Raw genomic sequence first — 24,836 nt, 5'->3', positions numbered from 1 at the left:
CTTGCTCCCCATACTACCCACTTGTTGGCCATCTCTCTAACCACCATATTATTTCGCCTTCTTTGCTTAAATGTCTACATAATACCATATAAGTCATTGGAGTTTTAAGACCCTGGTAAAGTGCTAAAAATCCTTCTGCAGCTCTCAGTCTTGAGAAGCTGCTCTTTATGACCTCCTAAGACTGAACTAGCCACTCAAAGACCACCCAGAAGCACCTGACAGATTGAAAAGACCTCAAGGACCAACCCAGGGTTTAGCTAAAGACCAACTGGATTTCAAAGCATCCAGAATTCCATCTCTTCGCTGTTAGTATCTTTTGCCTCTTTTTGTATCCCTAGTACTTAGCATGGCGAGGTGCTTAATAAATGTTGATTGATTGACTGATAAAAAGATGCTGGCCTTGGAACTGAAAGACCTATATAGTCCATGGCAAAGTCTTCAGTGGTCTCAATTGTAAAAATAGGTATAATACTCCTCATACCACCTTCGTGCCTGGACTTTAGGAACAAAAGAGCTCAATAAGCCTTAAAAGCCTGAGAATTATTACTATATCCACAAGAACTTATTAAACAACCTGTTATTATAATAGACTATTTTTACTTAGCACTTTAATGTCTACAAAATCCGTTACATATCTCATTTGATCTTCACAACAATCCTATAAGATAGGTGCTATTATAATGCTCATTTTACGGATAGAAAAACTGAGGCTTAGAGAGGTCAAGTACCTTGCCCAGAGTCCCACAGCTTATGAGTGTCTAGGGCAGTGATGGCAAACTTTTTAGAAACCCTGTACCCTACCCAGTGCCTTGCCTTCCCTTTACCCCACACAGGGAAGGGAGAAATCACTACCATTGGGTTGCTGGGCAGAGGGATGGGGGAAGTGAGGAATGTCCTCTGTGAGTGTAGGGGTGGGGGTAATCTGAGCATTCAGCTCCCCTCCAGCTCTGCCACCTGTGAGCCACCCACCTTACTCCCTGTGCACTCCCATTGGGCTACTGGGCAGAGGGGGAGGGTGATATGAAAAAATGTCATCAGGCATGGTGGAGGGGGGGAGGGAGCAGTTTCGCCTGAGTTCCTCCGCCTTTCTAGTAACGAATGGGGGAGGGGGCAGCGCTCATGCTCACTCTGCATGCCATCTTTGGCACTTATACCATAGGTTCACCATTATTGGTCTAGGGCAAGATTTATACTCATATATTTCTGATTCCAGGTCCAATGTTCTATCTACCATGCCACCTAACTGCCTCTTTGTATTAGGTATTTAGTGTTGAAATAAAGGTACAAAGAAAGAAATAATTCCTACTGGCAAGAAGCTTATATTCCAATGGAAAAAATAACAACTACATACAAAAATATATATACAGCATATAAAGTTGTTTACTATAACATAGTCAGCGATAGGGAGAGCACTAGCCATGAGGGGCTTCAGCAAAGGCTTTATGCCAAAGATGGTGCTTGAACTATTTGCTCTAGCCTAGGGCAGCTAGGTGATGCATTAGATAGAGCACTGGGCTTAGAACAGGGAAGATTCATCTTCCTGAATTCGAATTTGACCTCAGGCACTTATTAGCTATGTGACCCTGGGCAAGTGACTTCTTCCTTTTTTTTTCAAAGTTTCCTTATATATAAAATGAACCAGAGAAAGAAATGGCGAACCACTCCAGTATCTCTGTCAAGAAAACCCCAAAAGGGGTCACAAAGAGTTATACACAACATGACTTGACAAATCCTAGTGGAGGCTGGGAATTGGGAGGAAGAATAATCAATCATACCTCCCCCTACCCCAAGGTAAACAAAGATCAAATTAAAGAGAGGAAGGGGTTAAGAAGCAAAGGATTCCTATTTCTCCAACTGCTGGAATGTTTTAAGTTGGAAGAGACCTTAGTCTAGAGTAACCCCCTTCATTTTACATAGAAGGAAATTGAGACCATAAGAGGTTAAACTGAGTTTAAGAGACTTGCCCAAGGTTCTATAGCTACTAAGTGCCTGAAGCTACATTTGAACTCAAGTCTTCCTGACTCCAGGCCTCTAGCTCTAACCACTGAACTACCTATTACATGTCTTTGCCCTGGGAACACAAAATCAAACAGAAAGTAAAAGGATGAAGCCAGCATTTCAACTTAGATCCTCTGACTTCAAATGCAATGCTCTTTCCACTACCCCTACTTGAATGTCATTCTTAATCTTCAATTGTCATTGGCTCTCTAAATTAAATAATTCCAGTCTCTTTCACATGACTTCCCAAGTATTCTTTCTTTAGACTCCATTTTTTTTTCCATTTTGGGGTATGGCTCTCTTCCATTCTTCCTTAAAGGAAGCTTTCCAGGCCAACACATTATTTTCAGTAAAAGTCTAATCAGTTTCAAGAAAGGGTGAAGGATTCCCTAATGGATCTTGTACATAATATTCTTGTGAGCATATCCAAGTATCATATTAGTTCTTTAAATAACAGCATACCATGGTTGAGCCCTTTCCAGCTTCTATCTTTAGTTCACCTTCAGGCCCTTCAAGGTCTTTCTTTTTGCCTAACGACTCTGCACCAACCCATCATAATATGAGCATGAAGACATCATAGCATGTCAGAACCAGGAAGAACCACTGAAGACCTTAGAACATCGAATGTCAGAGCCAGAAAGAATTTTATTTAGAATACTGAATGTCAAATTTGAAAAGGGATCTTAACGCAGTGATCTTTTATTGTGTCTATTACTAACTACTACTAATAGTTAACATTTACATAGCACCTACTATGTGCCAAGCACTTTACAAATATAACTTGTTTCATCCTTGCAACAATCTTATTATCCTCATTTTGTAAGTTTGAGGAAACTGAGGTTAAGTGATTTGCCTAAGATCACATAGCTGCTAAGTATCTGAAGCTGGATTTGAATCTGTGTCTTCCTGCCTCCACATCCAGATCTCACTATCTACTATCTACTGTACTACCTAGCTGCCCATACTGTGTGCAAGACACTGAACCTTTGCTCTAGGGAAACCAGGACAAAAAAAGAAATTCTCTACCCTCAAGAAGCTTCCATTTTGGAGAAAGAGTCTACAAGATCATGAAAATAAGTTTATCCTGTAATCAATCACTCTTGCCACCACTTGGGATCGATATAGTAATCATAGGTTATTTAATTATAAGTAATATGAGGAATATTTATATAAAAGTTGAATATTGTAAAATGAAAAAATGGCATGTGTATACCACACATAAATATCTATATGGCATATACATTGTTTATATATTAATATATAGGGGTGCACTATTACACATACATACACATATAGATACTAAGTATGCATATTCATGTGCGCGTATGTGTGTGTGTGTGTGTAGATTTGTTGTTGTTCAGTCATTTCTGCTGTATCTGATTTTTTGCATGTTTACCATTTCCTTCTCCAACTCATTTTATAGATGAGGAAAGTGAGGCAAATAGGGTGAAATGACTTGTCCAGGGTAATACAGCTAAGAAGTATCTGAGGAAGATTTGATCTCACAAAGACGAGTCTTCCTGAATCTAGGCCTGGGGCTCACTGCACTATGGTGCCCCATATCCACAGAAATATGTATATATACGTACTTGATAATTTATGCCTTCTTGCATTGGTGGGAAGACTTTCTTCACCTGAAATTCCCTATCCCAGTGAAATCACAGATCTGGTCCAAAGCCACAATTTTCTGAAAACAGAAAGAGCATTAACCATTGGGAACATGATCATCATATCATCATAACCATAATAAATGACTAACATTTGCAAAGTCCATTGCAAATATTATCTCATCTGCTCCTCATGACAACATTGGGAGGTCAGTTCTATTTTTTTCCTTATTTTAAAGGTGAGGAAACTGAGGCAGACAGAGGTTAAGAGACTTCCCCTCCCAGACACACAGTTAATGAAATGCCTTAAGTCGGATTTGAACTTGGGATAGAATTCACTGCACTTGAGCTTCATCTCAAAGGACTCTGAGACAATAGGAGGAGTAAGGGATATATTCTAGCCATGAGGCAGTGGGGCAGGTTGTGCAAATTCCTGAGATTGGAGGATGGAAAGCTGAATCCTGCCAGGCTGGTATACTATACTTAAAACATAGAAATCTTAGAACATAGAAAATCAAAGCCAGAATCAAATCAGCCTTAGAACCAACTGAGAGAACCAAAGATCTTCCAGGCCAGGGGTTCTATCTTGTCCATGAACTCGTTTTGCTGTTTCTTTGGTGGTGGATGTTATTTAATCGACGTGGATAACTCTATTCTGTCATAATTGGTTTCCTTTGTGATCCTATATATTTGATTTCATGCTTTTAAAAATATGATCTGAAAAGGGGTCCATAGATTTCACCAGCCTTGCAAGGGGCTACATGAGATACACAGGAACAAGATGAAAAATGCCTGATCTAGTTGGGCCCGACTTCAGGTCACCCAGTTAGTAAGCACCAGAGCAGGGACTCAAACCCAGGTCTTTCGGCTCCTCTCCCAGGCAGGGCCCCTTCCATACTCATCAGCTGCCTCCCCAGCAGTTGGCTTTTTTCTTCCTCTAACCGCCCCACAGCTGCACCTTCCTCCCATTGAACTTCATGCTATTTATTACGGGGCACCTCTTTAACTTGTCAAGGTCATTTTGAATTCTAATCCTATCCTCCAGGGTCCATCTTTATGTCAAGACCATTTGCTTCAGATGCCCCGAAAATAAGGCAGAGAGAGCAGTTGAAAGCTTCCTTTTCTCTCCCCACCTCCCATCCAGGAAATAGTCACTGTACTTAAGAGAGAAAGAGGACACAGGGGTTCAGAAAGGGCATCCCCTGACCAAAGGCAGCCTTTGGTACCTCGACAAACAACCTAACGTTTCATCTCCGCCAAAGGGGCCCCTAACACGGTCTTCATGAGCGTTTTGCCATGGTTTTAAATGTAAGTTGTCCTGAAAGGCATATTTAAGGAAGGAAGAAGTGAGGTCTCTGTCTCCAGTCTAATTCTTTGAAAATGCAGTGCTTTTGGTCGGGCCAGAGACTGTTTGAATCTGACCTCAGTCATTTCATCTCATCCACAGAAATATGTTTTAAATCATTGACTCCCTGTGGATCATAGCTGTTGGCCTTCCTCTCCATGGGGACCCTGCTGATTGTAGCCTTGTCTGCACTTTTCAGAAGCTGTCGAGTTCCAGTTGCTTCAAGACCCTCCAATTGCCCGGCAGAATAATAACACTATCCTTCATTATAACAAAGAACACTGAGCCATCGCAGCCGCTGGTGATCCCAGCCTTCACACTGGTTTGCAAAATCCCAATATGCCGGATGATTTTAATGGGGGAAAAGATTTTTAAATACGTCAGCAGTTCACCTTCAAAAGACTTCTGCCACCGAAGAGCTGGGGACCTGTTTTTAAATAACACTGCAGTCTAAATCCTTCCCACGAGTTAGCATCTGACAATCTGCATAAGGCTTTCAAATGAATATCTGGGCGCTGGGAAACAGACTGGCTGTCATGACACTGGAAAGTCGGTGGAGGCATATGTAATGGAATGATAAGAGTGGAAAGGACCTTCTGAGGTCTAGTCCATACTCCCCGTCTCAGGCAGAAGTATTCCTTCAAGCACGGGAGACAGATGGGAATCAATCCTACTTGGAAAAGGAGGACACAAATGCAATGTAGGAACATTTCAGCTCCACAAATGAGACAGACCTGTCAGTCATTCCCATTACATGCCACTGCTGTGGTATGTTGTGGGTGGGATGAAATGTCTTCTAAACGTGCTCTATAATATATATATATGGCAGACAGACAGGATAGAAAGATGACTGATTTCCATCTTGACTTTGAACGGCTCCTAAAACCATATTCTTCTGGCGGGGGGTGGGGTGGGGTGGGGTTCGTTGTTGTCATTTTTTCTTTTTACATAAAGACTAAGAAATTACTTGACTGGCACTTAAAGTGAATGACTCTATGTGAGCTTTGGACAACCCTGTTCTTTGAAGGGTATCATGCAGAGAAAAAGATTTGTTTATTTTTATTTATTTCACCTCTCCCACCTCGGAACACAGATAACATGCTGTTTACTGGGACCCAATTGTCTGACTTTAAATTGTTTAGAAAACTGAAAAACTAAGAAAAGGAACATTTAAAGACAAACATTCAGGGGGGCAACTGAGTAGCTCAGTGGATTGAGAGGCCCAGAAACAAGAGGTCCTGGGTTCAAATCTCAGACACTTCCTAGCTGTGTGACCCTGGGCAAGTCACTTGACCCCCACTCTTCTGCCTTAGAAACAATACCTAGACAGAAGGTGAGGGTTTGAAAAAAAAAAAAAGACAAATATTCAGCCCTATAACCAGAGGGAGATAAGGCCAGAATTGAAACTTTACATTGGAAAAATGGGTCTTAATTATGGTAATTATAATATCATAATAATAGTAGTATAATATAATAATAGTCTTATAGCAGGTATATAGCACATTAAGGCACTAAAAGTGGTTTGTTTTTTTTTAATATTATCTCACTTGATCCCTGAAAGGGACCTAGTGAAGTAGATGCTATTATTAACCCTGATTACAACTGGGAGAACTGAGGCTAAGAAAGGCTGAACTGACCTCCCTAGAGTCAAACAACTAATAAGAGTCTGAGGGTGGATTTGAACTCAGATCTTCCTAACTCCAAGTCCAATAATAGACTAGATCACTAAGCCTCCTTGTGAACTAAAGAGCAAAGAGAGAAGTATGATATTCTTTTATTTGATTGTAGTACAAGGCTGCAAATCCAAAGGGAGGTGAGTTCAAATTCTGAGTTTTATACTTAATAGACAATGGGGGGGGGTGGGGGCAGATAGCAATACAGTGGATAGAACGCCAGGCCTGGAGTCAGGAAGACATGGGTTCAAATCTGGCATCAAAACACTTCCTATTGCCCTTCTGTCTTAGAATTATTACTTAGGTAGAAAGTAAAGGCTTTATAAAAAAAAAAAGGAAAATTAATTAATTTCTTGGAACTGCTTTATCTTTCTTATAAAACAGAGGCCATAATCTTTGTGCTCTCTACCTCACAGGAATGTGGCCAAGAAAGGGTTTCGTGAACCTACAGAAATTTGAGTTGCTGGTATTGTCATTAAATTAATACTCCCCTAATGAGGACCAGGAGCCCCTAGTGATTACACATGTTCAATACCAGACCGGAAGGTCAATATTAGTCAGAAAGACTGAATGTATTACTCGATGTTTGTTGAGGTAGAAATACATACAAACAGTCACACAAATGCAGAGAATTTAATAACGGTTTCTGGAGCAGTGGAAAGAACACTGGATTTGGAAGCAGATATGAGAGGTAGTATAGTCTAGGGGATAGAACAAAGCCCTTGAAATCTGAAAGAACTGGATTTCAGTCAGTCAATAAACTTTATTTATTAGGTATCTACTACGTACCAAGTCCTGGGCTCTTCAGACAATTACTACACTTGTGACCAGAACAAGTCACTTAACTTTTTGCCCCTCAATTTTCTCACCTGCAAAATGAGGGGGTTAGATTCAATGACTGCTAAGGCTCTCCCCCAGCTCTAAACTTCTGCTTCTAAGACGCAATTCCCCCTGCTCAAAGGCTGTGTGATCAAAGTCTAGTCTCTTCTCTTAACTGGTTTCCTTGACAAATGGGAGGGTTGGACTAGACAAGGCATTCTTAATTTGTGTGTGTGTGTGTGTGTATGTGTGTGTGTGTGTGTGCACGCACACACGTATGTTTGTGTGTGTGTGTGTCCTGGCCCCAGTTAGTAATCAGTCTGATGAAACCTGTGGACCTCTTATCAAAATAATGTTTTTAAATGCATAAAAGAAAATACATAAGTTTAAAAAGGAAATAAATTATATTGAAATCATAAAATTTTTTTAATGTCACAAACTTTTTCAAATCTCTTTACAGACCTACTCAGCCCTCTCTTGTTAATTTCCCTGGACAGGAGGATTTCTAAGTTTCCTTCTCTCAGTGTTCTGATCTTATACTTACATTGTGAAAAATGTGTGTGTGTGTGTGTGTATCCAGCTCTATAACCTCAATCAGTGAGGAAGAACTCCAGAACTCCTGATATAGAAAAGTTCCTGCTAATGATACAGATCTCAGGCAAATGATCTGTAATTCTTATACTTATTTATCTTTCTATCTCTAGTTTCTCCCCTTTCCAATCCATCCTCCCCACAGCTGCCAAAATAGTGTTCCTACAACATTATTCTGACCATGTCAAAGGACCCTCTGTTCATGAAACTCCAGTGGCTCCCTATTGCCTCAGGGATCAAATTCTAATTTTAAAGCCCTTCACCATCTGGTTCCAGACTACTGTTCCAGACTTATTCACAGGCTTCCCCTTCATTCCTCCTACCCCCATGCATTCTATGGTCCCCCCAAAATAACCTGCTTGCCATCTATCCTTCTTTGTCTCTTACCTCTGGGCCTTTCCAGAGGCTATCCCCAATGTCCAGAATGTATTTGCATATTTTCCACATTTTCCTCTCTTCAAAATCAAATACCTCCTTCAGAAGAACTTTCCTGATATTCCTCCCACCTCCGTTCCTGCCCAGGGCTCCCCAAACCAAATTACTTTATATCTACTTACATCAGGTACACAAATACACTAAGTTCCTTGAGAGTAGAGTCTTTTTTGTTTATATCTCTGCCAAAGAGGTATGGTGCCTGACACACCATAAGTGTGGGACTATTAAGTAGGGACTTAATAAACATTTGTTGATTATTGATGATAGTTTTAGAGAGTTGCTTGGGACATTGAGAAGTTAATTGACTTGTCTAAGATCATCAGAAGTAGCATTTGAATCTAGAACATTCTGACTGAGTGCCAGTCCCACATCCCTCTCTCTCCTAAAGTAACTATACCCTGCTATTAGCATGAATTATTGATATAAACGGATATAAAATTTATATAAAATATTTTGATGTTAATAATGATTTTTTAACAATTCCAACCACAGAAGTATTTAATGGAAACTAAAAATATATTTTATATTTTAATTCCTTTAATGAGGTTACTAACTAGCAATAGAAAGAATGCTGAATTTAGTCAAAGGATCTGGGTTCAAATCTTGACTCTCATGAACTATCTTTGTGACCCTGGGCTAGTTAATTAACCTCTTTGGGTCTCATCTATAAAAATACATGAATTAGTCAAGCTATCAGTAGTCATATACTCTCAATCAAATGTAACGGACTTCTCTACTAGCAGCAATGCAATGATCCAGGACAATTCTGAGGGACTTATGAGAAAGAATGCTATCTACAGTCAGAGGAAAAACTGTGGGAGCAGAAACACAGAAGAAAAACAACTGCTTGATCACATGGGTTGATGGGGACATGATTGGGGATGTAGACTCTAAGCGATCACCCTGGTGCAATTATCAATAATATGGAAATAGGTCTTGATCAATGGCACATGTAAAACCCTGTGGAATTGCTCATTGGTTATGGGAGAGGGGAGGGAGGAGGGGAGGAAAAGAACCTGAATCATGTAATCATGAAAAAATGTCCTAAATTAATTAAATAAATAAACTATTAAAATTTTTAAATAGTCATGTGCTCTGTCACCAATAATTAGAGAAATGCAAATTAAAACAACTCTGAGGTACCACTTCACACTTACTAAGAGTGGCAAAGATGATAGAAAAGGAAAACATAAAATCTGGAGAGGAGATGGGAAAATCATGTGTTGTTAGGGGTAGTTAAATATAGCAGTGGATAAAGCACCAGGCTTAGAATCAGGAAGACTTAAATTCAAATCTGGTTCCAGATATGTATTAGCCATGTGACCCTGAGCAAGTCACTTAATCCTATTTGCCTTAGTTTCCTCATCTGTAAAATAAACTGGAGAAGAAAATGACAAACCACTTTAGTGTCTTTGCCAAGAAAACCCCAAATTAGGTCATGAAGTCAGACATGACAGAAATGACTGAACAAGAACAAATTCATTATTGGTGGAGTTGTGAATGAGTCCAACAATTCTGGAAAGCAATTTCTAACTATGCCTCAAAAGCTATTGAAATATGCATATCCTTTTTCTCAGAAATATAGCTACTAGATCTATACCTCAAAGAGATCAAACAAAGAAAAGGACTCATATGTACAAAATTATTTATAGCAGCTTTTTTTATGTGTTGATACTGGAAACTGAGGGAATACCCAGTTATTGGGAAATGGCTGAACACATTATGATATAAGAATGCAACGAAATACTATTATGTTATAAGAATTGAGGAAGGGGGGGATAGTTTCAGAGAAAACTGATTAAGACTTTATATGGACCAATGCAAAGTGAAGTGAGCAGAACTAGGAGACCACTGTATACAGTAGTAGCAATATTGTGAAGATAATTTACTATGAAACAGCAACACAATAACTAGCCATAATGCTAAAATGATGCAACAAGCTATCTACCTTCAGAGAGAGGATGAAATCAGAAAGCAGATGAAGCATATTTTCTTAACTTTTTCTATATATTGTTTCTTTGTTTCTTTTTCTTTCTTCCTTTCTGAATATGGTTAATGGAAATTTTCTTTGCATAATAATACATATTTTTATGGGTTTGGTTTTTTCTTCCCTTCTCAATGGATGAGTGGAAGGGGAGAAGAAGATAATTTGGAGCTGAAAATAAAATTTAATTTTGAAAGGGTTTTTATGAAGATTAATATGAGAACTAAAAATAAATTAAATGAAAAAATTAACAAATGGATAACAGTTAAGAGTTTGGACTAGATTTCTATGACTTCTTGCAGTCCCAAATCTGTAATCTGATATTGTTCTATTTACAAAGAAAGTCTCTAGATAAAAAATTAAAATTCAAAGGTTGCCAGTGCAAGAGAATCAAACATATTATCAGATCATAGAGTTAGAAAGGATCTTAGAGGTCAATGAATACAACCCCTTCAATTTACACATGAGGAAATTGAGGTGCAAAAAGTTAAGTGACTTGCCCAGTATCACTCAAATAAAGAGCAACAGAACCAGGCCATGAATTCAGTTCTTCCTTGGTCCAGGACTTTCTTTATTCACTTTAACATTTTGAGTTGCGATGCATAGAAAATTTCTCATTCTGATTTTTCCCACAATTATACATATCAAGCAAACTATATGTTTTATCTGACAACTGAGCTGGTACTGGGCAATCACTGATTATTTCCTTGTTCCTTTAATTAAAATCAGATACTTATAGGGGAGTGGGATGCTTCTTTCTGATTTCAGGGAATTAAACCTATTTGCTCCCCCACTCCCAATTTGGAAAGCCCCTAATCTTTCCTCCAATTAGAAATCAGATTACTTAATCTTGTATCCCGGTTTATATCCTATTTATTGTTTTCTTTTAATCCATAAAAAAATCTGTATCCTCCTGTATTAGGGGTCCAGTGTCAAGCTGAAGAGGCCTGGTCCCAAATTGTTATGCAATTGACATGGATTGCTTAATAAATCAATATGCTCCAAAGCTTGAACCATTATTTCTCAGTTATTTCAGAATTCACCCATCATTCTCTCTGGTTAACTGGGTTGGTCGTCAGATGACAAATGTAAAATCATCAAGCCTGATCTTAAGGCCTTTCCAAATTGGTAGGACCTGCCTTTAGCCTACTATTCTGTTGTTACTGAACCCAGGGTTGCTCCATACCCCAATGAGCTATTGGAAGGGGAACTTGAGAGAAATATATCTTATGAGAAGGATTTACAAGTGAATTAGAATTTTGCTAGACACTAATTGATGGCCCTATAGATATAAATCTATCTAGGATCAGAGAATCTCATGGGCATAAGAGAACTTCTGAGGCCATCCTGTCCAATTTCTACCACGTATACATCAAATGACGATCCAACCTTTGAATGATGCTTCAAGATTTGAAGGAGGACTTGCTACCTCCTAAGGCACACCAATTCAACTTTGGGACAGCTCTGATTATTAGAAAATGAAATTTCCTCTACATCAAATTTAAATTCACCTTTCAGCAATTTCTACTCATTCTCCTAGTTCTGCCTTCTCTGGGCAGACAGAAGACAATGATCTTTTTTTCCACATCAAATATGTAAATATACTTCTAACGTTCCTCTGCTGCTCTTTTCTAAAAAATATATTTTATTGATACCTTTTGTTTTCCCACTGTCTAAATTTCTTTTTGTAATCTTCCCTGTTGCCCCCCCCCAAGAGTCAGCCCATATTACAAAGAATTTATTTTTAAAAGAAAAAAATGAATGAAGAGGGGGAAAAATCGGCAATGAAAATATATGCAGTGTTCTACACCTATGAACCTCCCACCTCAGCAAAGAATTAGAAGAAAGTATCTTTTCTTTCTTTTTTTTTTGAGGTCAAGTTTGTTCATGGTAATTCTGCAACATTTTCAATTGAGATTTTTTTCCTTCCCATTTAAATTATAATCATTATATATTATTTTCATTTTCATGTATGTTTTCTATGTTCATATTCTTAAAGCACATTAATATTCTTTTACATTTATGTACTACGATTTGTAAGCCATTCCCCAATCAATGGGCATCTTATCTTATTTCCAGTCCTTTTCTGACATAAAACATGCTACTATAAATATTTTTGCACATGTGGGGCCTTTTTTTTTTAAATCAATGACCTCCTTAGAGTATTCCTAGCAGTGAAATCTCTGAGTCAAAGGATATGAACATTTTAGCCTCTTTCTTTGCATTCTTCCAACTTGCTTTTCCAAAGGAAAGTTAGGCTAGTTCACAGCCACATCAACAATGTATATTTAATACTGTGACTACCATCCTCCAACACCTCCACCATTGACTATTCCCATTTTTCATCACCTCTGTCAATTAAGGGGAGAGGAGTGAAACCTTACAGTGATTTGACTGGTATTTCTCTTATTATTGGTGATTTGGAGCATGTATGTATATGATCCTAAATCTATTCTTATCCAGTCTAAACCCCCTAAGTTTCTTTAACCAGTCATGAATTATAGGGCATGAACTTGAGGTCCGTAATAATGATAGCTGCTCTCTTCTGAATGTTTTTTTTTAACATATCAATATCCTTTCTAAAAAATAGAGATGAGGTTAACATAAGAAACTAGCTATTCACAAAGATTAATTGACTTAGCTTAGTTTTTTTTTTTCTTTTTCCCACAGCCCAGGAAAAAACCCAATTGCTCATGATCTCTGAGCTCCTATTGGCCATTGATTTATATTACCTTTGTATACATTGTGTTTATTTATCTGTACACATATCATTTCCTCCCAAAAGAATGGGAGGTCTTAGAAGGTGGAGACTCATCTTTGAATCACACAAGCACATATACAGTAATGGTATGTAGTAATTCAGTGGATATTTTCGGGACATTATTGGCTATGAGTTGAGCCCAAGGCATCTTGGGACTTAAAAAAAGCCAAAATCCATATTTGAACTTGCTGTGTCTTATGTCAAACAGAAATATAGGAGTGATCCCAAGAGACTGGGTAGTGAACATCGCTAGGTAGAGAAATCACTTCAACATTTCAGGGGAACTCAACTACGAAAAGGCGAGTGCATGGAAGTTTTGAGGAAACATCTTTGAGAGGACTAGTCTTCGGGAAAGTGAAAAGTTATTGTGGGAACAATGTAAAAGACTCTGATATAGGACCTTGAAGAAAACTAACAAAACACAGTTGTAGATCACCTACATCTGGGAGAAGAACAAGGAACTCAGGGACAAGAGCAAAACAAATCCTTCCAGCAATTCTTTTTGAAATGCAGATAACAGTAGGCATTCTGCCCTGAAATGCCTAATAGTTAAAATGAAAGGCTTAAAAAAAAAATCAAAGACAAAACAGGATGGAAACACTGTGGGGCCTAATCCTTTCCTCTTTGTGAAGGCAAAACTCTAGCTGATTCCAACTGGAGTTTGGCTGGTCTAAAGGACAGGGGGCTAGGTCCCCATGGAGTGAAAGAGGATACCGAGCAGCCCACAACAATGGACAGATTCAAAGGGGGGAAACAAGCACACGCATGCACACACACACACACACACACACACACACACACAATTGCATTGCTAGCTAGCTTGTCTTGTCAAAAACATTATTCTGTAAACTTGTGATCTTGGTAGAGAACATCAATCCCCTGAAACATACTGGGTGTGTACGGCCACAATTTCAATGGTGTGTTTTTGAAATGTGCTCTAATCACTATTTATGAATGCAACCTAGTGTTAACATTTTCAATGTTATGGATATTTATACAGCTAGACTTTTAGAGAAATAAAATAAAAATAGAGATCATTATGTTGCCTGACTATTTTTCTTGATATTCAGCTGACAAACAATGTCATTTTTTGGCTGCGTTGAGACTAATGAGTGTTTGTCATACACCTTGCTTATTTTAACAAGTCCAAAGCATCTCAACAAACAAAGGTTTTATTGGGGTGCATCCTAACAGTCCCAAACAGTTTGTTACAGCTGAGAATGGCGGCTTTATCAAGCAACCATTTCCAAAAGAGGAATGCCTAATTTAATCTTTGTGGTGAAACAAACATTGTTGCATTATTTTTTCCCCCTGAGGTTTAAAGGCCACATTTCCCCCCACAGTTTCTGCAGGTTAGCAATCAATCACAGAGGCTCCAGAAATCTTTCTTGTTGATCAGAAACTTTCTTTGCTAGGTGTCCCTGGCAGCCCCATTCATTCATTTCCACAACAGAATGTAAGCTCTTTGGGGACAGGAATTACTTTATTCACCATATCTGTATCCCTAGTGCCTAATGTAATGCCTGACTCAATTCAGTTATTTATTCATTTATACACTTAGGCCTAGAAGAAAACTAGAAAGCTTAGTGCACCAGTCTCATTTTTCAGATAAAGAAACTGAGGTCAGGGGAGAAGTGACTTTCCTTCTAAAATGCATGCCAAGAGATGAGAAGCCCTGGTTTCAAATCTGGCCTCAAAAACTTCCTAGCTGTGTGACCCTTGTCAACATGGAAATATAGAAATCCCCAGTTTATTTAGTTTAAAGGTAGAAACCCCACGTTTTGACCTTGTCACAGGTGAGGTTTCCCCCTGAGGGAAGGTTCCACTTCACCAGACTGTAGACATCCACTTCAGGTGGGAGGAAGATCCAATCTGAAGTCAAGTAGCTCTTTTGTCTCCAGAAGCCTTTCCCAGTATATCACACCCTCCTTACTGAGGATCCAACTCAGGACCTTCAGCTTTGCCCTACCTACTGCGCCAAAGCTGAAGTGGATGTCTATTGTCTGGTGAAGTGGGACCTTCCCTCAGGGGAAAACCTCTCCTGTGACAAGGTCAAAACCTGGGGTTTCTACCTTTAAACTGAGTAAACTGGGGATTTCTATATTTCCACGTTGACACCCTGGACAAGTCATTTAACCCCAATTGCCTGGACCTTACCACTCTTTTGTCTTGGAGTCAGTACTTAGTATTGTTAACTGGGAACAAACACATAGTTTAAAAAATCACACTTTAATTAAGGAAAGGGGTTCAGCGCTTTCCTCAAGGCCTCCACACAGAGCCCCAAGACCCTGGTCGCTCCAGTCACTGACCACTGGGAAACCCAACCACATTAGATTGGACAATTCCAAGGAACAAAAGAATTAGGGGGACCTATATACTATATGGGGGATCTAGGGACAGGGCAAGATGATTGGTTGACATTACCAGAGCTACAAGGAAATGGGAGTGATCAAACTATAGGGACAGGATATAATCAAGCTTAGGAAAGGAATCATAGTCAAAGGCTAGGGTATAAAGGAAGGGGCTACTTACTAAAAGGGTGGTCCTGGCCCAGACAGGTCTTCTAGGGAAAGGGTCTCAGATACAATGGGGAAGACTACCTAAGACAAAAAGAGTACTTAGCATATGCTTAGCCCCACCTAATTGGTATAGTCTTTACTTTACAGTCTATTATTGAGTGGGAAACTGCTAGTCTGAGATTCCCTTCAGGGTGGACTCTCACAGGAACTAGGACAAGCTTTGGGGTGTCCAATTTACAAGCTAATTCTAAAACTTGGGGTTCATCAGATCTTTCTAGGCTACAAGTTTGGGGTTTCTAGATTCCACATCGACAGTATCTATTCTAGGACAGAAGATGAGGGTTTAAAAAAAATAAAGACAATGCATGCCAAAAGGCCTATGAAATTAGAACATATATTTTTAAAAATTAGTCCTATCGCCACTTTTTTGGTATGGTTTTCATTATAGTCATTTCCCCAGATTTTGTCGCACTCCCCTGTGGAAATCTCTCTTGTATAAGAAAAAGTTAAGCAGAACCAAAAGACAGAGACTGGGTCTGGCCATATGGGTAACATCTTGCATTGGTATTCCCCCACTTCACTCAGGGAAAGAGGCTATGTTTTCATTATCTCTTCTACAGGACAGAAATTGGTCATGTTGAAGAATCGACCCAGTACTTGCTTAAAGGCACATCTTTATTTTGCAGTTAAAAGGGGAAGAGACATTGGAAAACAAACAGAGCCTCAGTGATGTGAATGAGAAGCTCTTTCCCAAGTTAGAGCATGGAGGAAGTTTTTCCGATCTTGGGAGAAGACAAAAATCAATTGAGGGTAGTCCAAAGTTAGGAGATTAATGAAGGTATACGAGATGGAGAGATTTGAAGAAAAAATTGTATTGATATCTTTTGTTTTCATATCACCTGCATTTTCTTACATGTCCCTTCCCCCACCCATCCCCACAGAGCTATCCTCAGGAACAAAGAACATGAGAGGAAAAAAACAGTTCGGCAAAACTAACCAATACATCAAACTCAACTGACAGTAAACACAATATTCTGCACCCATATTCCCCTGTCTCTGCAAAGGAGGAGGAGAGGTGCCTTTTCTTATCTCTTCTTTGGGACCAAGGTTGATCCAATTATACAATGTTTAGTTGTTTCTGTTGATTCCCTCTCCCTTCTTTGCAGCTGTTTTATATGCTGTTTTTATATTGATAATAAATATATTTTTATTTTCTTATATAAGTCTCCTCATACCTGGAGGTGATTTAGAATCTTAGAGTTGTTTAGATGTTTATTTCCCTTATTATTGGTTATTAGAGCAAGCTTTCATATGGCTGTTAATAGTTCTTTTGAGAATTAGGCATTGGGGATCCTGAGTAAAAGGATCCCTGCCCTTTAGGAGTTTATGCCCTAATGAAGGATAGAAAGTGGACATATTTAATTTCTTTGTATATAACTGTATGTATTAACTTAATGTTGATGCTGCATATTTATATACATAATGGGTGGATAGGGAGCTGGTTGTGACCCTGGGCAAATTACTTAACCTTGTCTGCCTCAGTTTCTTCATCTGTAAAATGGGGATAATAATAGCATCTACCTCCCTGGGTTGTTGGGAGAAGCAAATGAGATCATTGTAAAGTGCTTAGCACTGCACCTTGAAGATAAGTGCTCTAAGCAGGGACTGTTTCATAGTAAATTATTTGATTGATACATAAGGATATGCAAATATTATACAAAGTAACCTTAGGGCTATGGGGAATCAGAAAAGCCTCAGAAGATGACTGCTCCAACCATGAGGGTTAGTGAGGGGATACAAAACTCAGAGATTAATGAAAAGATATAAAGGCAATCAGTGAGATTCAGTATATGAGGTATGGAAGGGGTGCTTGTAATATTTTGAGAAAAGGGTAAAATGTTGAAAGATAATTGATTACAATGAGTTAAATAGGTCTTTCACCATTGTTCTTGATGAAGGTGTTCAGGCTTCTCTCAGAATCACCATTTCCCATGGACCTTCGGGACAGTCATATCTAATCTACGCATAGCCTTCAACAATAACATCAAACCTTCTAAAAACACAACAAAATAGGAAAGCCTAAAAACCTCAATTCTACCATCATTACAATTACTCAGACTTTACACTATAATTCATTTCTGTTTCTCCAAAAACCTGGTGACCCACCAGAATACATATTTTCAAAATACTTGTTCTATCTTTGAAGTTTCCCCTACATGGTACTTCTTCAGAGAAAGATTCAAAGACAAATTAGTGACTCTCTCACACTTAAAATATTGTTAATGAAAGAGAGCTAGTGGTAAAGAGAGAGGTGGTGGTAGAAAGGAACTTAGATAATTAACTATCATTGGGGCTTTCTTCTCTGCTAAAATGAGGACATGTACACCAAAAGTTGTTTTTTTGTTGTTGTTTTTTGTTTTGCTTTTTGCTAGTGATTCCACTTAGGATTTACTCTATGTATGTCAAGATACCATCTGTGGATGGTACGACATGATGAGCTGGAAAAGGAACAAAGATGTATCTTGGTCTAGGCTCATGGAAATGTAAGCGACTCAGGGAGAATGGGGGTTAGTGCAGTAAGTGCACAAGAGAATGTCTGAAAATGAAGTCGGAAATAGAAAGGGTTTCCTACATTATTTATTCCCCTTCCCTTCCTTTTATTTCACTTTACTGAACCACAAACCAAACTGAAGGCTTGTTTTGTTTTGCAAAGGGTGCTTAAAGAAACTGTTAGATGGAGAACTGAAACTATCTTCCAAAATGATTGAAATTGGAACATCAAAATATTCTCCAAATGGAATCTGGACTGGTATTTCATTGCACTGGAGTCCCTAATTAGGCCACAGGAGGATGCAACCTGAAACCTTGACCTCACCTTGGCCTTGTTAGCAACATGTTCTAACCAACTGATTTAACAGGTTCAGACAGCCAGTAATGTACTAGGTGTTGTACAGATGTAAAATGAAGATACAACCCTGCCTGGTGGTTTTAGCATCTGTGTTCACCAGCCAAAATTCAAAAGCACAGGAAAGGATGATAACTCAACTATCTGTGTTCAGGGAAAAATGAGAATGGCATAATAGAAGAATGTGGAGAACAGCCACTAAGTTCCCCAAACCAGAAAGAATCAAGTAGTGAGAAGAGTCAGAGGACCTGTCTGACCTTCCCCTTAGGCTCCTTACCTGTAAAATATCAGAATCACAGAATTTGAGGCTTGGAAGGGACCTCAGCAACCATCTAGTTTAAGATATTTACAAAAGGAATTCCCACTATAACAGGCCCCACAAGTGGTCCATCATCCATCCTCAGCTTACAGACCTCCAAGGAGAGAGAAACCATCACCTCTTGAGGTAGTCCATTCCACTTTTGGACAGCTCCAGTTGGTAGAAAGTTTTTCCTGAGAGTAAGCCAAAATTGACCTCTTTGCTGCTTTCACAGATTGGTTTTAATTCTGACCTCTGAGACCAAACAGAACAAACCTAATCTCTCCTCCATGTGACAGCTTTTCAAATACTTGAATACTTCTCTTTTCAGTGCTAAACATCCCCAGTTCTTTAAACAAATCCTTAAAAGAAATGAGTTCAAGGCCTCTCTTCTCCTCTTCTTGTCCTGTGCTGGATATTCTCCAGCATATCTATCTTTTTTTTAAACTGTGGTGCCCAGAAGTAAACACAATATTTCATTTGAGATCTGAGTGAGGACAGAGTACAGAAGGTACTATATAGAACATAGTAAGAAGATAGGATCTGATAATTTCTAGGGTACTATCTCCAAATGGTATGTTGCTAAAGCTTCAAGGTTTCCACTAAATGTTAATCTAACTGCAATAATAATCTATGGATAATGGGAAGAACTTGGAATCATAAGACCTGAGTTCAAATCTGCATTCTACTTACTGAATGATCTTGAGGCAGAACAGTGGGAGGTCTCTAGTTTCCCAGCCTGGTTCTCTTCCCTTTAGTGAATTGTGCATTCTGCAGGAGCTATGGAGAGCAGCTGAATTAGTAAAGTGATTCTTGGACACAGCAGCCTATGTTTATAAGATTTTAAAGCAGCATATTAGAAGGCATTTAATTCCCTCATTCATTGACGAGGAGCCTGAGGTGCCAGAGGTTAAATAATTTAGAATACAAATCAGACCACCAGGGTTCTAAGCTTGGCTATTACCTTTTTAACTTCCCTTCTCAAAATCTCTATTTCTTCCTCTGTAAAATGAGGGAGTTGGACCAGATGTTCTCTCAAGTCCAAGTTAAACGTTAAATGCTTCAGATTTGAAGATCTTTGATTGAGTTTTGCAGTTATAATGGAAGGAACGCTGGATTTGGAGTTAGGGAAGTTTGGTTTGAATCCCAATTTCTGACAATGATTGGTTGTGTCCCACCCCTCTCTGAAGGCAATAGACTAGATGTGAAAGTCCCTTCTAGATCTAAATCCTATCATGATCTTTCTGGGGAAGGGATGAGTAAAGTCATTATAAATTAGCTCCTGGGCCTTTGTTATTGTCAATGACACTTTTGCCTTTTTTTAAAAATCCAACAAGATCACTTTTACCTTCCAAAGACAGCCTTGTTGCTCAGTCATGTTCCACTCATCAATTCCATTTGAGGTTTTCTTAGCAAAGATACTAGAATGGTTTGCTATTTCCTTCTCTAGATCATTTGACAGTTGAGGAATGGAGGCAAAGAGGGTTAAGTGACTGGTCCAGTCATATAGCTATTAAGCATCTGAGACCAGATTTGAACTTAGAAAGATAAGTCTTCTTGGCTCTAGGCCTGGCATTCTATCCATTGAGTCACCTAGCTACAAAAGTCAGCCTTAAATGGTCCCAAATCCCAGCCCCTCTTCCCCTACCCTAGAGATTTATCTTTTTTTTTTTTAAATCCCTACCTTCCATCTTAGAATCAATACAAGGAAGAAGAGTGGTAAGATCTAGGATCATGTTGGCAAACCTATGGCATAGGTGCTAGAGAGGGCTGCTCCTCTGCCCGTGTCCACTGAGCCCATCCTCTGTCCAGCAGCCCCAATGGGAACACTTCCTCCCTCTCCTGTCTGGGGGTGGGGTTCATATGCCATATGAGGGTTGCCATTTGGGCACTCAGTCTCTAAAAGGTTCACCATCACTGGTCTATGGCAATGGGGATTAAGTGACATGCCCAGGGTCACACACCTAATAAGGCCTGAGGCCAGATTTGAACCCAGGATCTCCCATCTCTAGGTCTGGCTCTCAGTCCAGTGAGCCACCTAGTTGCCCCTTCCTGGAAATTTATATTGAGGATTTTTGTAGAGGGATAGGGAAGAAGGGGCCAAGAAGACTAAGGACTTATTGAGAGAACTGGACCAGATGACACTGAGGTGATATAAGTAGGGTTTTCTTTTCATCTAATAAGAAATGCAAGTGGCATTTGAAAAATGGAGACTGGTGTCCTTTAGGAGCAAGTGAGTTACTCAGTCCCACTTAGATTGCCTCAGGTGGAAGTGGGGAGCCAGGGAGACCACAAAGCTCATCTTCCCATCTCTGGTCAGAAAATCTGGGGTCAGTTCACAGCTCTCTCATTTATTGATTGGTAGTTAGACAACCTGAATTTGAGTCTTGGTTCTGCCTCTTACTACCTACTACTACATGTATGACTTTGGCCAAGTTACAGTTACTTCTTTGGGCCACAGTCTGCACATCTGTAAAATTGGCCAAGATGACCTCTGAGGTGGTGCCTTTATCTAAATCCATGAGAAGACTGGGGATAAGTGCGATATGAATGAGATACTGTAGGGATATGGGAGAAAAGGAGACCAAGCAGGTCAACTAACCTAGGTTCATAACATTTGCTAACAAAGAGGAGAAAGGGGAGATAGAAAGATAGATTTGGACAAAGAAAAAAGTGTTGGGGAGAGGAGTGAGGGAAGGTGCTTCCCTCAAAACCAAGCAGGAAGGCAGTGAGAGTTGAAGCTCGGGTTCCCTTCACCCCTCCCCGCTGTAGCTCTAGATCCCGGAAGGGGGTGGGGACAGGTCTCGCGCAGCAACTCCTGCATACCCCAGGGCCCCCGCCCCTCCCCCCAAGCTGAAGGAAGGGCTCTAAGAGAAGGGAAGAGAAAGAAAAGCGAAGGAGGTGGGGAGAGAAGAAAGAAGGGAAAGGGTAAAGAAGGAGGGGAAGTTGGGAAAAGGACAGGCAGGTGGGAGGAGGTGAAAGAGTGAGAGGGAAGTGGAGTAGGAGGGGAGGAAAGAGGCGAACGTAGAAGAAAGGCCTAGAGAAAGAAAGACGAGAGGCCACCGAAGGGAGGAGGGAGGGAGGAAGGGATGGGGGAGGGGAGGTGGATCCACTTCGCGGCTGGCGGGAAACCTAGAAGGCGGGGTGGGCAGAGGGGCGGGAGCAGTTCGACCTCTTCCCTACCCACCCGCCGCGTGCAGTGGCCGCAAACGGCGGGTGAGCGCGTGCGTGCGCGTGCCCGGTGGAGCAGGGGCGCGCCGATCCCCGGGATCCTCATCCTGTTTTAGGTGTGGTGGGGGGCAGAATGTGATGGCGTCTAATTGTGAACTTCAGTGACTCCCCTAATCCCTGGCACCGTCTGGGACGCTCCCGTTAGGAGAGGAAGGCTTCTTTTCCACCAAGCTGCTAGGCTAGTGGCGGGGGCCGGAGGGAGTGGAGGTGGGGGCCGGAAGAGAGAGCGTAGGCGCGCGCCTTGCTCTCCTCCTAGCCCCGCCCTTCCCCTGGCCTCGCCCCTCCCTGGCCCTGCCCCCCCAGGCCTAGATCCTTGCCGGCCCCGCCCCTGCGCTTCCCGCGCACATGAGGCCAGAGGCCCCAGGAATTTGGGGGAGGCCCGAGTACTGGAGGAATCCCGCGCTGCATCTCGGCCTGCTTCCTCCGCTCGGTGCCGGGCAGCCCACCGCGGTAAGAGGCTCCAAGAGTCGGGGCTGGCCTCCCTGGCCCCTCCCACGCCCGGGGACGCCGTGATGTCGACCAAGCTGCCCAACTATGCTGAAGGAGAAGTAGAAGGCGGCCTCTGGGCATCTAGTATAACCCCTTCCTGCAGATGGGGAAACTGAGGCCCAGATGGGAGGGGAACGAACAGGCAACGCGTCGGGCTCCCTCGTTTTGCAGACGAGGAAACCGAGGCCCAGAGAGGGAAAGTGACCAGAAGCCGCTTTCTGTTAAACTGTGGAAGGAAGCAAGAGAAATTGTCCAAGTGGGAGACTCCAGCTTCCCCTTACGGGGAGATTAGGGTGCGGAATAACTGAACTTTAAAATTCCCGTTTTAGGAAAAGAGGGGAAGCGGAAAATCCTTAAGTGGTTCAAGCACCCGAAATGTAGCTTGTAAACATTTTCCTTCTCAGACTTTTGAGCTGGAAGCTGTAAACAAACATGTGTTTCCTACTTACACCCCCCCCCTTTTTTTTTAAATTTAACAAAAAGGGTCGTTTCATTTCCAGGCTTACCACAGTCAGGATTTCATGCTGAGACAATGAGTAGCAGTCTGCTGTTGTGAAAGTTTTGGTGAGATCCCAGTTAACGTATTCCTTATTTTAAACTTGCTACATATTAACTTGTTAGCCCCAAGTCGTGGAAGAGTAGAATCTTTGTGGATTCAGTGGGCGTTCTTGCAATGATGGCCCTGAAACTGAAAATGTCTTATTCAGAAACCAGATCTCACTTTAAAAAAAATCTTAAATGAAGACGAAATTTACCTAGGTATCAAAAGCTAAAGTTTGCTTTTCATAGTCTTAGCTTTTGTTATTGAGTATCTCAGTGTAATTATCACAGGTTTGAGTTTCCAATTGAAACAACTTTTGCCCTTGGCTACTATTTCATCATTAAACCAGAGCAAAAAAAGTCGTTACAAGCTTTGCTGTCACTTTTGTTGCAGGTTGTATCCTCAGACCTTGAAGTAGTTCAACCCTACTCTCCACATGCATTTTCATCATGATGGATACTGAGTATGTCCTCTGCAGATGGGAAAAGCGTTTATGGCCAGCAAAGGTGACAAGCTGTTACTGTTTTCATAATTTCAAGAATTAAAGATGACTTTTTGGTGACACTTAATGTCTCCATCAGGTGCTTACAATTCAGTTTAGTAAAGTGATTGAGCTGTACAGTTTGCCCCCATAAAAACATCGCCATAAAGTTCTTACTGGTAAACTTGTCCCAAACAGCTTCAGGGCACCATTCCAAAATCTTGCATTTTGCATACATTTTTAAGTGAACTGAGACAGCTCTGTGAAGGCTCAGTGAGTTAGGATTATAATTTATGAGGAAATAGCCTTAAACAGTTTCTCAGGGACAGGCGGATAAGGATTTTTTCCTTCTTGCTGTATTTTTTGTTTCACGTGACCTTACCATAATCTCTGTTTTGGAGAACTATTTATCTTCTCAGAAACAGACAGATAACAATTGCTTTTTTTTTTTTTTACTTAGGTTTTGCCCCAAACTGGAATCTCCCGAAGACACCATATTCAGAAAAGGAAAGCAGCCTTTTTAGATGTTGAAATACTGAGTCTAGATAAAAAGTTAAGTATTGCTTCTTTTCCTGCAGATGTGGCTTTTTGTTTAAAATCTGATGTGAAAAAAAATCTTATGTCCATTTTGCTAAAAATCGCTAAAGAAAAAAGGTCTATTCTATACAGAAGGCCCTTTGTGTTATCCAGTGGAAAAACACTGGAGAGATCAAATAAAGAAAAATTATCCTTAGATAAAACTTACCTAAAATAAATGATCTCTTGTCAGTTTTGAAAGAAGTATGTTGATTTTCACAAATCTGTTTTGTCTATTTAATCCCTTGAAAGGTTTAAATCTGTTATAAAACATGAAATCACAATTTAATATTAAACAAGAAATTTTCACTTACAACGTAGCTTTAAATCAACTGCTATTTTTGAATATCCATTAATGGAAAAATGTAGTAATGATAGCTAATATTTATGTAATGCTTTAAGGTTTATAAAGCACTTTATACCTATTCTCATTTAAGAAATGAAAATATCCATATTGTATTAGACTGTGGAATGCATTTTATGTTTCTGTTCAAACAAAGTTATAATCTAATCTCATAATTTGCAAGACTTTAGACAACAAAAATGGACATTTTTGTCTACAACTTGAGAGCAATGAAAAGCT

General features: G+C 40.1%; 1 protein-coding gene and 1 long non-coding RNA gene across 7 annotated transcripts in view; one reads left to right on the top strand and one right to left on the bottom strand.

Moving 5' to 3' along the window:
• The window catches only part of LOC103103333 (uncharacterized), a 49,151-nt gene extending 27,466 nt beyond the window's left edge, over positions 1-21,685 (bottom strand). For both annotated transcript variants that reach the window (XR_008917369.1, XR_465825.3), the window contains exons 1-3: positions 20,284-21,685; positions 19,629-19,715; positions 3,588-3,685 (exon numbers count right to left, since the gene is read on the bottom strand). This is a non-coding gene — a long non-coding RNA (uncharacterized LOC103103333). The remainder of the gene's footprint in view (positions 1-3,587; positions 3,686-19,628; positions 19,716-20,283) is intronic.
• Positions 21,686-21,782: 97 nt separating this feature from the next.
• PWWP3A (PWWP domain containing 3A, DNA repair factor) overlaps positions 21,783-24,836 on the top strand; it is a 29,710-nt gene continuing 26,656 nt past the window's right edge. The window contains exons 1-4 of one of the 5 annotated variants that reach the window (XM_056822243.1): positions 21,783-21,863; positions 23,156-23,219; positions 23,590-23,702; positions 24,138-24,229. In XM_056822243.1, the coding sequence (XP_056678221.1) occupies positions 23,646-23,702; positions 24,138-24,229 (149 nt within the window). In that variant the 5' untranslated portion in view covers positions 21,783-21,863; positions 23,156-23,219; positions 23,590-23,645. Of the gene's footprint in view, positions 21,864-22,183; positions 22,949-23,155; positions 23,220-23,589; positions 23,703-24,137; positions 24,230-24,836 lie in introns of those variants that run through there. The other 4 variants (XM_016432240.2, XM_016432241.2, XM_007489353.3 and 1 more) reach the window with 4 other exon arrangements.

Source organism: Monodelphis domestica, chromosome 3 (genome assembly GCF_027887165.1).
Source record: "Monodelphis domestica isolate mMonDom1 chromosome 3, mMonDom1.pri, whole genome shotgun sequence".
NCBI classification, from domain to species: domain Eukaryota; kingdom Metazoa; phylum Chordata; class Mammalia; order Didelphimorphia; family Didelphidae; genus Monodelphis; species Monodelphis domestica.
This window is presented reverse-complemented; position numbering and strand designations above follow the sequence as displayed.